The sequence below is a fragment of the Dreissena polymorpha genome, chromosome 4 (genome assembly GCF_020536995.1).
Source record: "Dreissena polymorpha isolate Duluth1 chromosome 4, UMN_Dpol_1.0, whole genome shotgun sequence".
NCBI classification, from domain to species: domain Eukaryota; kingdom Metazoa; phylum Mollusca; class Bivalvia; order Myida; family Dreissenidae; genus Dreissena; species Dreissena polymorpha.
Window position 1 is genome coordinate 81,989,992 of NC_068358.1, and position 15,511 is coordinate 82,005,502.

General features: G+C 35.2%; 1 protein-coding gene across 1 annotated transcript; it reads right to left on the reverse strand.

Annotated features, from left to right (window-relative positions):
- Positions 1-3,365: 3,365 nt before the first annotated feature.
- Positions 3,366-5,675, reverse strand: LOC127879293 (innexin unc-9-like). The gene is made up of 2 exons (XM_052426071.1): positions 4,543-5,675; positions 3,366-4,273 (listed from the first exon to the last, which is right to left on the reverse strand). The coding sequence occupies exons 1-2, from the start codon at positions 5,499-5,501 to the stop codon at positions 4,057-4,059; spliced, it is 1,176 nt and encodes a 391-aa protein (XP_052282031.1). The 5' UTR covers positions 5,502-5,675; the 3' UTR covers positions 3,366-4,056.
- Between the last annotated feature and the right edge of the window lie 9,836 nt (positions 5,676-15,511).

Below are 15,511 nucleotides of genomic sequence, written 5' to 3' on the forward strand. Positions count from 1 at the left end.
GTAACCCATTTTCAATAGGGTTCGAGTCCTCATTAATAAAAAGACACTGAACAAGTTTGAAAAGAATCGGATGAAAACTGTGGACTTTATCGCGTAAACAAGAAAAAGTCTAACGCACGCACGCACACACGCACGCACGGACGGACGACGGAAACCACGCCATGACATAAGCTCTTCAGGCCTTCGGCCAGTAGAGCTAATAATTCTAATTCACGTACATGTAGCTTATTTTACGAAAAACACACTAAAACCTGTAGTTTTGCTGTTGTGTGTTTAAAGAAGCCATTTTTCATACACGTGTAATCAGCTCACATCTATCCTCTGTTTCATTTCCTGCTAAAAGAAAAAAAGTACATTATTTTTATTATATAACTAATTAAGAATAAAAGATGAACTTATTGTAAAAACCAGTTCTACACAATACAGGTTGAGCTTCAGTAAAATACATCTTAGAGGCCTTTTCCAAATACTTATTTGACATTTTTGAGGCCGAATTAAATAACAAAAGCTTTCTCATTAAATTGTACACGACACATTATTCATCGTTTATTACATACACAAACAGTCGATTGCCTCACGTTATGACCGATTCCCCGCATTTTCATCCGGTGTATAGAAAAATAATTCCGATGTGAGATATTAAAATTCGACGCTGCTGAGATATTTTTAAAATACTTATTTGTATGCAGTGTTTAAATGCGCCATTATTTCGAAAGGAAGATATGAAAATTCCGCGCTTTAATACCGATTTGTAAGAAGTCTGATTTCCTTTGATGAGATTCCGACGGCTTCCATAATCTGGAACTAGCCTTGTTTGTTTCATAGAAAATGAAAGTCAGCGAACATAAAATCCTATAGTTACTACATGTATATAATTTAATGAATCATATTCGCAGACCCAGTTCCCAACGCTGTATGTGCTTTAATAAATATTGTACTTTTTTATCATCTGCTTAAATCTCCGTCCACACTAGCAAAGCGATTATTTAAAATGTATCTTCCGCGCGATAGTGCGCTTGGTCGGGGTCCATGTAGTGGCAAAGCTTTGATTGTTTTATAGCTGCATAGGCAAAAGATCTATAAATAAACCTACATAGGTGTGCGATACTTGAAAATTGTCGTTGTAGCCACATTTTGTACACAATTTTAAATATGGTGTATACTTCCATACATGTGTTTCAGTGCAAAGATGTAAAAGTTCGTTAAGCCATTAAAATGAGTTGTTCTGAGAGAGTCAACTCAAAAGAATACATGATTAGATTCAACTCTTAGCTCGTATTCACTAACCCATTCTTAGAATTAACAATAGATTTCAAGAAACATTATTGCATAAGTCCAAGCACACAAAACAACACACGATAAACACATATACCTCGAATACAACAAAAATATATAAAATAATACGAATTTTGGTTTACATTTTATAGTATTTAAATAATAGTTTATGTCTTCCTAGTGTATTATAAAATAACAACCATAATAATAAGCATCAGTAAGTATGGTTCAAATTAGTTGATTAATCACACAATAATGATGGTTTAAAGTGTTAACAATAGAGGCTTTTTTGAGGATTTAGGTGGTTTACATGGGGCATGAGCTTGAATAGTATTAACAAGTTTGCATGCAGGGGAATGGAGAAAAGGGGAGCCTAGAAAAAACATCCAGCGTTTGAATATATACAGGCTGCCACTTGTGATTATGTCTTAAACAAATTGTGCTACAAAAATATTGATGTAGATTGAGGTGGCTCATGCCAAGTCTGACTCAAAATTAAAGAAATTCTTGAATATTCAAATTTAAAGAATTTTCTCTATTCTAAGACTTAAGTCTAATAATTGTTTGGTAATTACGGGCTCAGATATAACACACTCGACCAACACTCCAATGACTAATGCTGCATTTTTCTCCCGAACTGACATGGTTGACATTTCGGTTCTTTAAATATTTTTTATTTTCAATACAGTAGCTATTAAAATTTTAATGCGTACATATTGTATATACGTCTTAAAAACAAAGCATACATAATTGAAAAATAGTGCGAGTATTTATAGACAATAGATACATATTCGAAGCCATTATTTCGAATATTTTTGCTAATCCTAGATTAGGATTTATCCCAGTTGGTCCACATACTGTCTAGTGTCTTATGGGGTTTCTTCCTTTAACATCATAGTTGGAGGTTCGATTACAGTTTGCGGTTGCTATCTTCGAGACTTCTCTTTCTCATTTGATATCAAAACTGTATATTTGGGTAGCGTTTTAAGATTTTTTTCTCGACCAAGCCTTTATAAAGTGCATTCATCGAGGCTTATGGCTCACAATTGTTGTGATTTGTTGTTTTTATTTGATATTGGTGAGTTCTATACACTAATTACATGAGGTGACTATGGTTGAACGTTTGGATTCTATGGTAATTGCAGACGTTACACCTCGTAATTGAAACAACGCCGTTAATTGAACTCGAATCAGAGCAACAACATTATATAATCAATATATCAATATATGTAACCAAACAATAATGTACGAATGAACGATAATTTTTTTATGAAGCCTGATTATTCTCGACGTCGATGCGCATTTGTTGGCTTTTTATATAGCACCATAGCACAACGTTTAGACATCCAGGGCGGCACTAGCACTATTTTAATAACCCGTTCAATCCACATATCTTCTATTGCCACAGTAGTTGACTATTTAAAAGCACTAAGTCTAGTCGTGAGCGGGTACTTAGCCTTAGGTAAACATTCTGTGACCAGCACTCACGGCTCGCAGGTTCGATTACCCGCTCAAACTTGCTCGTGTAGCTTCGCCTTTGGAACGGAACGTCTCCTGTATCTCACACTACACCCCATAACCAGTCCGATGTGACAGGGGTATAAGGTCGTGTCCTTGGCGTTTAATCGCCGTCTTATTTCTTTATCACGACGACCCACGGTCTCCTAGCACATGTAAGAATGCAAGCCTGGTGTGATAGCGTATGAAGGGTATAAATATGCTAAAATGCGCTCCTAGAGCTAACTAGAGTTGTCAAATGTATGTTTTTAACTAACACGAGCTAATTTGTATATTTCACATAGCACATACACACATTGCTATTACTATGTTTTGTAATTAAATAATGTTTACCAATGGCTATATATAACGCAATTATATTCTTATAGGTATCTTTCGATGTACCATTCTTTACTCAATCTATCATTAACTTCGTCAACATGAATTATCATCCTTAAACAATGTTACTATTTTAGCTTTCAATGTCAAGCTACTACTTAAATTTACATTTCAAATTTTTCATGTAGTTTCAAAAACAAAACATGCACGCAGTTAACTGGGTGGACCCGGAAAAGGCAATTACAACAATACAATTCTTAACCTACACATTTATTTTCGCATATATATACTACGGTTGATACTGGTTTACACAAGGATATATTGATTACATCTTCAGCTGTGTTCTATAAACGAAATCCACCAAGCAGATATAGAATCGTTTCGGGACGGAGGAGCAGAGCGTTGCAAAAAAGTAAATAAAAACATATCATGCATGGTATAGTCAGCTTCGTTTCAATTACCTCCAACTAATAACTATTCTAGTAGAATTGCGGCCAAATACATTTTTCATAGTAATACATTTAAAAAACGATTGATTGTTAATTTTCCAAAAGTTAGAAATAATTATAATTCTATCATTAAACATATAAAAGAGTCCGTCGTTATGTGAAATTGTATTGGTACACCTGCCAAGGCAAAACCAGTTTACTGTTTTGCTTGAGTTTTTCTTTGGTTTCAACAAGATTTGTTCTGCGTTTTTCATTGCAACGGATAAACAAATTTGAAAAGATTTAGACTTGTTTGAAAAATAATTAACAAATTTATTATACTTGCATAGTTAGCACAGCTTCAAAGAATATAAGTGTACAATCACGAAAAAAACATGACGTTTGAAGTTCCGTCCGGATTCTAGACAATGGGATCGTATAAAAAGCCTTCAACACTGCATCACACAGTGACCCGGAGGGTCAGTTGCTATAAGTTGGATTACTAAAACCCCATTGATTACAGGTTTTCCAACGAATGCACCGCGGTCTCGTGTTTCTGGTCCACTGTTCCCGTCATGTTGTGAACTACGTCAGCGACAAACAGCTCGGAGGAGTTGGCCGCAATCAGTTTCAGGACTATCACTCCGTCCTCTCCTATGTCGCTCGACAGTCGGGCCACATCGTTCCGTGTACAGGAAGAATTCGCGCTCAGTTCCATCATTCTAGAGATGTACCTTATTCAGGAAAACGGAGATGATATTATTGGTTCAGAAAGTGAAATAATGTTTAAGAATACTATATAAAGTATACACGCATTAACGAGTATATGGTCTTACTCCTAAACAAATCGTTTGTAAAATACCAAATTATTGTTTCCATGAAATTATTTTTTTTGCTGAATGAAATATAAAGTGCACCAAGCACAATAAAGATACAGATTTTATACTGAACAGTATTGTGTATGTTACTAAATTATCAGCGGTTGCGTTGTTATTGCATTTACCTGTTTCTTGGAACTGGTATGATTGTCCTCAATATCCAGGTACCCAGGCTTGTACAGGTAACCACAGTTACGAAGAGCAGCCACACCCAGATGAATACGTAGGCAGCTTCGTTGAAAGTGTTGCTGGGTAAATTACATTGCAACATATACATTTGTTCATTTTGTACGTATCTAATTTTCATTTCACAAAAAACCTTTCGAGGAAATGCCGGTGATGACTTCCACATAGTTTGGTTCTTGCTTAACAAGTTATTAATAATGGTATAGCCATATGACTGGGAATCTGTTCCCAACGAATCCGATATCCGCATGAGTCGCTGAACAAGGACGAGTTGTTCCACCACGTTCACCACGTACAGGATTTTTACGATCAGCCATGTTACAGATAACCATCGCCAGGGAAGGCAACTCAAGTGCCTACACCAATTGCTTACATACCGCGCTACCTGTTTTGCAAGAACAGAACGCTCGACGAGGGTTTTATGCTCGTATCCAGCTGTTAGGTCGCTTATCTTATCGAAGCTGATGCCTGAATATACATGGAAGATGTAGAATAAAATGTGGGGCAGCTTGAACAGAAGGGCTTGAAGACAAAGTATTAACGGCAACCATTGGTAGAGCGTGAAGGTCGTCGTGCTTTCTTGTATTTGCGAAGAAGCATCTGTATAATCCCTTACTAATAATGGCACTAAACTGGACGACGTAAATTCATCCCTTCTATGTACAATATAGTAACTGTTCCAACATTGGGTTTCCGTGTAAATCACCATTGAATGTGTGAATTCCGGCGGGCACCAGCAGCGTATCGGGTGTTCAAACATTTGTCTCCAGCTCACAATACAACCGATTAGAATCAGCAGCCCGAAAGTCCACACGTGATTCAGCCGGTCCGAGAAGTCATCCAAGACCGCAGTTCGACCGAATAACCACATAGACAAACCCTTGCTTATAGTAGGCATATTTGTTGTTGCTTTGTTTCACTGCACAACACTTTCAGTTAAAATATTTCACAAGCGCCTTGCATAAACCAAATAAACAGGATGAACAACCACTCTCAGCTCAGCAACAATCCTGTGAATGAGCTTACGTAGACCTTATCTACTTTCCTCGATGCGTGCGCGTATCGCTTGTGACGTACACGATCGATCACGAATTCGCAGCAGAGTTGTCCTTCCATGTTCTCATATACATCTCTGCAACGGGCGCAATGACAAATATCTTGTCAAAACGGAAAAGAATAGATTTAAATTACATTCAGTTAAATTTTTAAGGACTTAAAGCGTGGAAATAAATCAACACTTATTGAAAATTAGCTATATACTCAAACCCGGTTAACTCGCGGTTCGGGTTGAGTCGCGGTATTTTATTAGCGCCCTCTGGATTTTGTTTATAAACAAACCTGCGTGACCTACTTGTCAAATCTGACAGAAAACATCTCTCGCTACATGTTGAAATCTATTTTTGGCAATTACATGTCGTAAAACTCAGACTTTAACAATATTTGAATTTTTATAGTTCTTGTAATTGTCGTAACGAAAAAATACGATATTGCCTAAAAATAACTGTGCTATTTATTTTATTTGATGTCTTAAATTCCATATATTTAAATTGTTATATACTGTATTGATTGTTACTTTGAAGAGTATGTCAGAGCTTTGATAATTCATGTTCAATTTAAAATTGGTGCTGTTTAACCTATTTACCGCGAATCTATCGGGAGGAAAAATAAACAACAATGGCGGACAGTGGTGTTGGATTTGTTTCTACGGCAGTTAATTTTGAAGGATTTTTTCCATAAAAAGGCAGTTGTCCAATAAAGTTAAGTTAAATATGATTGTCCTTTCTATCATTTACAGGATATATGAAGATCGTTTCTAGACACAAGTGAATTTTCCTCAAGTACCGCGAGTCAACCGTGTTGCAGTATACATGTATTTCGGCCCAAACCTGGTAATTGCGATGTATTGTCCGCTCTGGATCAACAGACGATTCTTGCATAAATCAATCGTACGGAGAATCCCGAAGATAGTCGATGTATCGATGTATGTTGGTGTGTTTTTTCAGGATCTTGTTTTCTTGCTCGTAAACACCGATGGAATCATTCCGATCAGTTTGTTTAGTAAATAAAAACTACACAAATTGAATTAATTAGTGCATTGCTTTAAAGGCAAACGTGTACTTAGAGGCGACGTTTACCTTCTTGTATTTATCGAACATATAAGAGTACTTCATTTTGCAATTTACCAAAATGTATTATTTAAGGGGCCGTCCATAAAGTATGTCACTCTCCAGGTGGGTGGAAGGGGTGTAAGAAAGTGTGACAGTTTGTGACATGGGGGAGGGGCGGGGGGGGGGTCAGGCCATGTGTGATGTCACACATTTATTTAAAAACAATTATTTCTAATTAATTTATTATTTCTTTAGTAGAATTTAAAAATAATTTTCAAAAAATTTGTGAAACATTTGAATTAGTTTTATGTCAAAGTAAGACGAATTGCGTATCTCCTGAATGTGTTGTTCGAATTTTTAATAGGCATCTCAAAGGCTGGGCCGGCTTATTCAATAGGCACAACCTCCACGCAGATTTCATTAGTAACTGACGAAGTAATTTATTGGACTGTTCCATTTTTTAGTAAGTAAAGGGTTGAGAAAAACTCTAAATTATAATTTCGTTTTTATCAGAGGTTAACACATGCATAAATATTCATACTGCCCACCAGAGGCCAAAGGCTCGCGGGTTGTTATCAGTGTTGGAAATGCCAGTAAATGCCAGACCTCATGGTGTTGATAAACTTTGGTTGATAACCTCTATTAAAGTCCCCTTACAGAAACAGAATTTTGCTGCAACTTTGCCGCAACTTTGCAGCAAACTTTTTTGTTTGCGGGAAGGTTTGCAAGAACTTTGCAGGACTTTGCGGCTAACCGCAAAGTTTCTGCAAAGTTGCAAGAACTTTGCGGCTAGCCGCAAAGTTTGCAAGAAGTTAGCAAGAAACATTTTCAAAATATTAGTGTTGCAGGAACTTTGCAAGAAACTTTTATTAAAAATATTGACATTGCAGAAACTTTGCAAGAAACTTTCATATAATATTGATGTTCCAGGAACTTTGCCAGAAACTCAGGATTTTATGACAAAATGGTAATGCCTTATATGTTAATATAAGAATATGAACTGAGTTTGATCCTACCAATATTACTGTTGTAAAAACTCTTAATATTGGCTTACTATAGTAATAGTAGTTTTCATAGTAAAAAATGGGCATTCTTTCATCAAAATGCATCAGAGAGTTTCCTACTCTTGCCTGATTTAAATGTGAGGTCATGATTGTAAACACCTGCGCAACAATACAAACAATAAAATATGTCAATGTACTAAATAATATTTCAAATTAAGTAGCATTGAGACATGAATGCAGAAGCTCTCTGATTAGTATGATAGCTCTCCTTATTCTTTGAATAGTACGTAAAGTTAAATAGGGAAATAATATAAAAACATTCATTGTATGGTTAAGTATGTTTATTTAAAAGTGCAATCTTTTTAATTCCCATTGGTATGAAAATGTACTTAACAAAAACTAATTCGGTAGAATCCCTTCCTTATTTTGGAGTTATTCTTCAGACGACAAATGCACTGACAAAGGATGCTGGATGTTCGACTTCAGGTGCTTGACGAATACTAATGTTTTAGTAAAAAAGGGGAATAACTCTTACAAATTCTTGACACAGTTGTCGCCTCAAGTCAATAGAATTATATAGGTCATCGAATCATAATGTGCATAAAGTTTCTAGTTGAAAGATTTGATAGTTTTTGAGAATCCATCTAAGTTGAAAATGGCCATTATAGTTATGTACTTAGTCAAAACAAGGGTAGATAACTTTATGAATACAGGTCACAGGGTTACCAGCCTTGCCACTATGGAGTGGACAGATGTCCTGGGTCCAAGTTTGAAGTGGATATCTAGAATAGTTTTTAATACAAAATTGACTTTAAGAAAAACTTAAATTTATCTAAATTTTGACCTCACACGTGCAAGTGTATATTTCAACTTGTAACATTAAATAATATACTAGTATATAATACTACAATTTTCTATCGTTATCACAGATTTACAAGTTTCCTCTTTATAGCCAAGAATCTTATCAATTCACGCTGACTCAGATGGCAGATTGAAGACAATAGCTGCATTTTTTTTCTTGCAAACCTTCCCGCTTTTTTGTTTGCCGCAAAGTTGCAGCAAAGTTGCAGCAAACATTCTGTTTCTGTAAAGGATCACTTCTGATTGGTTCTTTGCAGATTGTGAGCCAAATTTAAATGTGTAAACATGCATAGATCCACGCAGGACCTGTTACTGGTTTGAAATGTAGTTTGAAAGCAATGTTTGGACTTTTTAAAGTTAAAGTTTAAACAATATCCTGAAATACTGACTTTGATGAACATTCTTAAACAATTAAGTAGAATGTGGAAATCAATATTGTGTGTGTTGTGTGTCAACAAGTCTAAAGGAGTAATTCAGTGAGTTATGAAGTGGCCCTTTTGGAAATGCTTTGAACTGATAAACAGGTTTGTATTGTGTTTCTTGAATTGTTTTCTTATAATGTTAAGTTTACTTTAATGATATTGTTTAACAGTTTCAAATACCTGTTTTGGTGTGTGATTTACATTCAAAATAATTGATCAAACAAATTATCTTTGCAGTAGATCACATAAAAGACATATGAAGTCAGTCAAAGGTATCTCTATCTTACAAAACCAGCATAGTTGTAACAATCAATTGCTTAATCAGTGACCAAATGAAATGGCAATGTAACCTATACTTTGATTTATTTATGAATAACTACTCTGCCACGAAATGTTAAGCCTTTTTTTTACTTACATATATAAGGAAGCTATATATTAATTTAATTGATATCGCTTAAAAGGTGTAAAGCAAAAACTTAATATAATATAGTTTGTAACTTAATCAAAATTATAAAATAGTCAATCAAACATAAAACTTTTCTGTTTTAGTTTTATGTTTGGTGAAGCATTCATATGAAATTTCTAACATTTACAAAAGAAAGCTATATATTTGAATGCTTGCAATTTCATTTACAGAACATTCACCATGTGACAACTTTGCAACAACTTTGCAAGAACTTTGCACTTTGCGGCAACTTTGCAAGAACTTTGCGGCAAAGTTACCGCAAAGTCCCGTATGCAAATGAAGTTTGCGGGAACTTTGCAAGAACTTTGCGGCAACTCTGCAGCAACTTTGCACGAACTTTGCAGCAAAGTTACCGCAAACTCCCATATGCAAATAAAGTTTGCAGGAACATGTCAAGAACTTTGCGGCAAATTTGCAGCAAACTTTTACCATGTAAATTAAGTTTGCGGCAAAGTTGCTGCAAACCCATATGAAAATGAAGTTTGCGGCAAAATTGCCGCAAAGCTCATTTGCATGGTAAAAGTTTGCAAGAAAGCATGTTTGCGGCAACTTTGCTGCAACTTTGCTGCAAATTAGCAAGAACAGTTTGCAGGAAGCCTGTTTTTTCGGTAAGGGTCATTTTAATAATGTGAAAGTTCTTTTTAGTAAAATTTTTATACGGTTTAATAGTGAATTGTGTTTTAGAATAAATTTGAAATAGGTATTAATTTTAAAAAAAATTTGTTCGAAAGTGTGAGTTTGTGACATACTTTGGGGGGGGGGGGGTCCACGATTTTGTGACAGTTTGTGACAGGGGGGAGGGGGGGGTAAAAATGGTTTTAAAAAGCGTGACATACTTTATCGACGGCTACTGGAAGTGTATTGTTTTTCATTTTATCACGTAAAATGCCTTGTTGTAATGTGACCAATATGTTGGGATAATGATCTTCATTTTAGTAGATGTAAAGTCAAACTAGTGTTATGTTTACTCAGTATAAGAGTCTCTTGAACATACTTCACACGGACCAGCGAGTTTCGCTTCAAACAAAGCAACACTTATTAACCATATATATATATAGAGAGAGAGAGAGAAAAAGTTCGCACAATACAGGGCTCGAACCAACGACAGTTGAACACTAGCATGATGACCTACCAACCGAACTATATTATCCAATCATAGATTATAGATATTTTGGAGTGGGGCTCACGGCAAACAAAGTCGTTTAAAGTGTAAAACAAATTTATGTTTATACATAAACAAATAATTAAGTCGATGAAGGGAAGACCTATACGTATACAATGACAATACATACAGGACAAAACATGTGATAACATGAAATATCCTCCTGTTACCGCGTATTTAGCGGTTAATGAAACGAGAAACACAATTTCTGAATTAATGCAAACAATGCAAAAGTAAACGATACCTTAAAAGATTTATTATAATCCTGTTATATCAATGTATTTTTTTTATTAACAACGTGTTCAACCACGCAAAGCCAATTGTTCATTACACACCAGCAATAACATTCCTACTCGCGTGGTTTCCTCGAATCGAGACGTCACATCGAAAAGGGAGAGCACTTGATTGCAGAATATGCATTACGCCGAATTTCATAGTTTAGAATGGTGATTTTCTCTGCTTACCAGTAACTAAAGATGTATTTATAGATCTTTGCAATAGCTTAATATATGTGACCATACTGAATTGGTTGTTTTGTCGCTTATACTAAATGTTTATATTATGTTTTGTATTGTCCTTTTAGAATGTACTTTTGAAAATATGTATTCAGTTATTGCAGGTCTTCAATATTCTTTGATATTCTTTGATATAAATTCGTGTGAATTGTTACATGCGACACCATGAACACCGATATCCACATAACACTGATCGAGTTAAGACTTATCTAGAATATTTTGTTAATGTTGTCGGCTATTTTTAAACATTAATTATGTTCACGTTTATGTCAATTTTCTGTTAAATGGCCTCTATATTATCGAAACTCATACTAAAAAAGCATGTTGATGCAGTTGTTTTTTTAAAGAGAAGTGTGTACAAGATAAACAATATCGTTTTACGGTAATCGGTAGTGCGATTTACGACATCGGATTTTGGGCGGGAATGCAACGTGGTTACAGTCTAATATAGACCGGGTACGTTTAAGTATATTAACCGTACCCGGGGTACATGTCAGTATACTTAATTAAGAGTACCCAGGGTACATGTAAGTAGTACCCGAGCCGACAATGACCAATCGAGTCTGACTTAGCAACATGCTAATAATTGCATATATAAGTCTGCATGTGCATAATAGTTGCCATAACGAAGATTTTACAGAATCGTTGTTTGTTAATTCCTGCCTGATTGATAGATTTCAAAAAGCAAACACTAAACATAAAACAAAATGTGTATATCCCAATACATATTCCATAGAGCTTGTTTCGTGTATACATTTATAAAGTAGCTTTTGATTTCTGAAACACACATTCGCAGATACATCTTAAACAAGACTATTGCCAAGCAATAAAAGTCCCCTACCGGCTCCACCATTGTCAGAAATTCCACCATTGTCAGATTATTTTTTTTTTTGTTGCCATAGCAACCAGAATTTTTGACGTAGGAACAAAATGAAATGACGTGCATTATGTCCATATTGCCATTTATCCATGTTCCAAGTTTCATGAAAAAATATTAAGAACTTTTAAAGTTATCGCAGGATCCAGAAAATCACCATTTTCAGCATTATTTGTAGTCTATTTGTTGCCATAGCAACCAGAATTTTTGACGTAGGAACAAAATGAAATGACGTGCATAATGCCCATATTGCCATCTATCCATGTTTCAAGTTTCATTAAAAAATATTAAGAACTTTCAAAGTTATCGCAGGATCCAGAAAAAACACAATTTTCAGCAGTATTTCTCGTCTATTTGTTGCCATAGCAACCAGAAATTTTGACGTAGGAACAAAATGAAATGACGTGCATAATGTCCATATTGCCATCTATCCATGTTTCAAGTTTCATGAAAAAATATTCAGAACTTTTAAAGTTATCGCAGGATCCAGAAAAAAAACAACATTTTCAGCAGTATTTCTAGTCTATTTGTTGCATAGCAACCACAATTTTTGACGTAGGAACAAAATAAAATGACGTGCATAATTTCCATATTGCCATCTATCCATATTATAAGTTTCATGAAAAAAAATTAAGAACTAATAGTTATCGCAGGATCCAGAAAAAAACACCATTTTCAGCATTATTTGTAGTCCATTTGTTGCCATAGCAACCAGAATTTTTGACGTAGGAACAAAATGAAATGACGTGCATAATGCCCATATTGCCATCTATCCATGTTTCAAGTTTCATGAAAAAATATTAAGAACTTTTAAAGTTATCGCAGGATCCAGAAAAAACACCATTTTCGGCATTATTTCTCGTCTATTTGTTGCCATAGCAACCAGAAATTTTGACGTAGGAACAAAATGAAATGACGTGCATAATGTCCATATTGCCATCTATCCATGTTTCAAGTTTCATGAAAAAATATTCAGAACTTTTAAAGTTATCCGTGATCCAGAAAAAAACATTTTCAGCAGTATTTCTAGTCTATTTGTTGCCATAGCAACCACAATTTTTGACGTAGGAACAAAATAAAATGACGTGCATAATTTCCATATTGACATCTATCCATATTCCAAGTTTCATGAAAAAATATAAAGAACTTTTAGAGTTATCGCAGGATCCAGAAAAAAACACCATTTTCAGCAGTATTTCTAGTCTATTTGTTGCCATAGCAACCACAATTTTTGACGTAGGAACAAAATGAAATGACGTGCATAATGTCCATTTTGCCATCTATTCATATTACAAGTTTCATGAAAAAATATTAAGAACTTTTAGAGTTATCGCAGGATCCAGAAAAAAACACCATTTTCAGCAGTATTTCTAGTCTATTTGTTGCCATAGCAACCACAATTTTTGACGTAGGAACAAAATGAAATGACGTGCATAATGTCCATATTGCCATCTATCCATATTCCAAGTTTCATGAAAAAATATTAAGAACTTTTAGAGTTATCGCAGGATCCAGAAAAAACACACCATTTTCAGCAGTATTTCTAGTCTATTTGTTGCCAAAGGAACCACAATTTTTGACGTAGGAACAAAATGAAATTACGTGCATAATGTCCATATTGCCATCTATTCATATTACAAGTTTCATGAAAAAAATATTAAGAACTTTAAGAGTTATCGCAGGATCCAGAAAAAAAACACCATTTTCAGCAGTATTTCTAGTCTATTTGTTGCCATAGCAACCACAATTTTTGACGTAGGAACAAAATGAAATGACGTGCATAATGTCCATATTGCCATCTATCCATATTCCAAGTTTCATGAAAAAATATTAAGAACTTTTAGAGTTATCGCAGGATCCAGAAAAGTGTGACGGACTGACGGACGGATACAAAACCATAAGTTCCCTCCGGTGAAACTGGTAGGGGACTAATAAATAAACAAAAACATGCATTACATAAACATATGATATCCTAGACCTGTCCTGCACTGGAATTCAAGTTTGAACTCCAAGATTCACTGTGTTAGGAGTTGAATGGGAAGGTTCACATATTTCCACTTGTCGTTAAACACGCGCGCCACTTTCAGTTTCGTTCAAGAACATTGAACTAGCTTGATTTCTTAAGCCGCTATTTCTATCGAACAATTATATATGTGAACATATAAATGCCCCAATGTTAGTTAAACGATCTCACGCAAAGTGATGTCGGATTAAAACGGTTCTCTGTCAGATGTTTCCAGCGCCCTTCTCAGCATGTCAGCCACTTAAAACGCGTGACTTGCGGGCAAACATTTTTCACTCCTCCAGTCTGAAACATTTCTGTTATTGGCATTAGTCATGGGGGTCAACGTTTTAAGCACAATGTTTGTTTGTTTGTGTTTTTCTGAGGAATTCATACAGATTTCAAAATCATGCGTTATGCTTAAACAAGTAAGGAACTTGAAATAAACCGTTTTCAAATTATGTACACCCATCATACCTAATAGTGTGATCGAATGTTTCTTAGCAGCGTAAATGTTCATATAAAATCCGTGTAGTTTAATATAAGAACCACACACTTAAATTTAGCCAAAAACATGTGTGGCAACTTCACCATTCTTAATTGTAAAACAGTCTTTACCTTCCGTTCCGCAATTTTACACTAATCATTTGAAATTACTTTACAACCTCAACACTTTAAATATCAGTCAGTGTTCAATCCCTATATAAGGGCATATCGGGGTTATTGCCTGGCTGTCTGGCTAGCACAGTGGGCTGTTACAAGGAATCGCGCCGCTCTAAATATCAGGTAGTGCAAAGACTATGTTAACGTATTTAAATAGGTATTATTTTGTATTTCACGCTGTTGTTGTCATGGACGCGTTGTCGGCGCTTAACATAGACACTATATTTCTTTTTTTTTTTGAGGTTTCTTTTAAATTAATAGAAAAAAGTACAACATTAATGCTCCTCGCAGTCTCCTTACTGAACTGAAATTTAGATTAAATAATTACTTTCTTAGGGTATTAACATCTTCTGTAGTATTTTAGTTGTGAGGGTTTTAATAGTATTTTCATTCTGCAGAGAATTCTATAATGCATTGATATCCTATATATTCTACACAGTTAGTTTTAGGGCAACCCAAATCCTAATATTAGTATGGGCTACTCAAAGTTCAGTTTTTCGTTAAGCCAAATGTCTCCAAGAATAAAATCGTGAACTGTTATGTGAGTGGTAGGCACAAGAGCATTTGAACCATGCGACACGAGTTCAATCCCACTATCTGCGGGTGTGAGCTTGGTTTTCGGTCATCGCACATGAAAGGTGGGATTTCCTCAGCCCTCACAGTACATACCGACACCAAAACTAAATATCAGTTACCAAATTAAATAGCCGTATATTGCAGCTATCATTCTAAATCCGTGTAAACTTTCGTGTGTATTGCATGTGCATAAGCAGGGCACGACCAGGAATGGAACCGCGAGCATTTACATGTGAATCAACAACTTACATC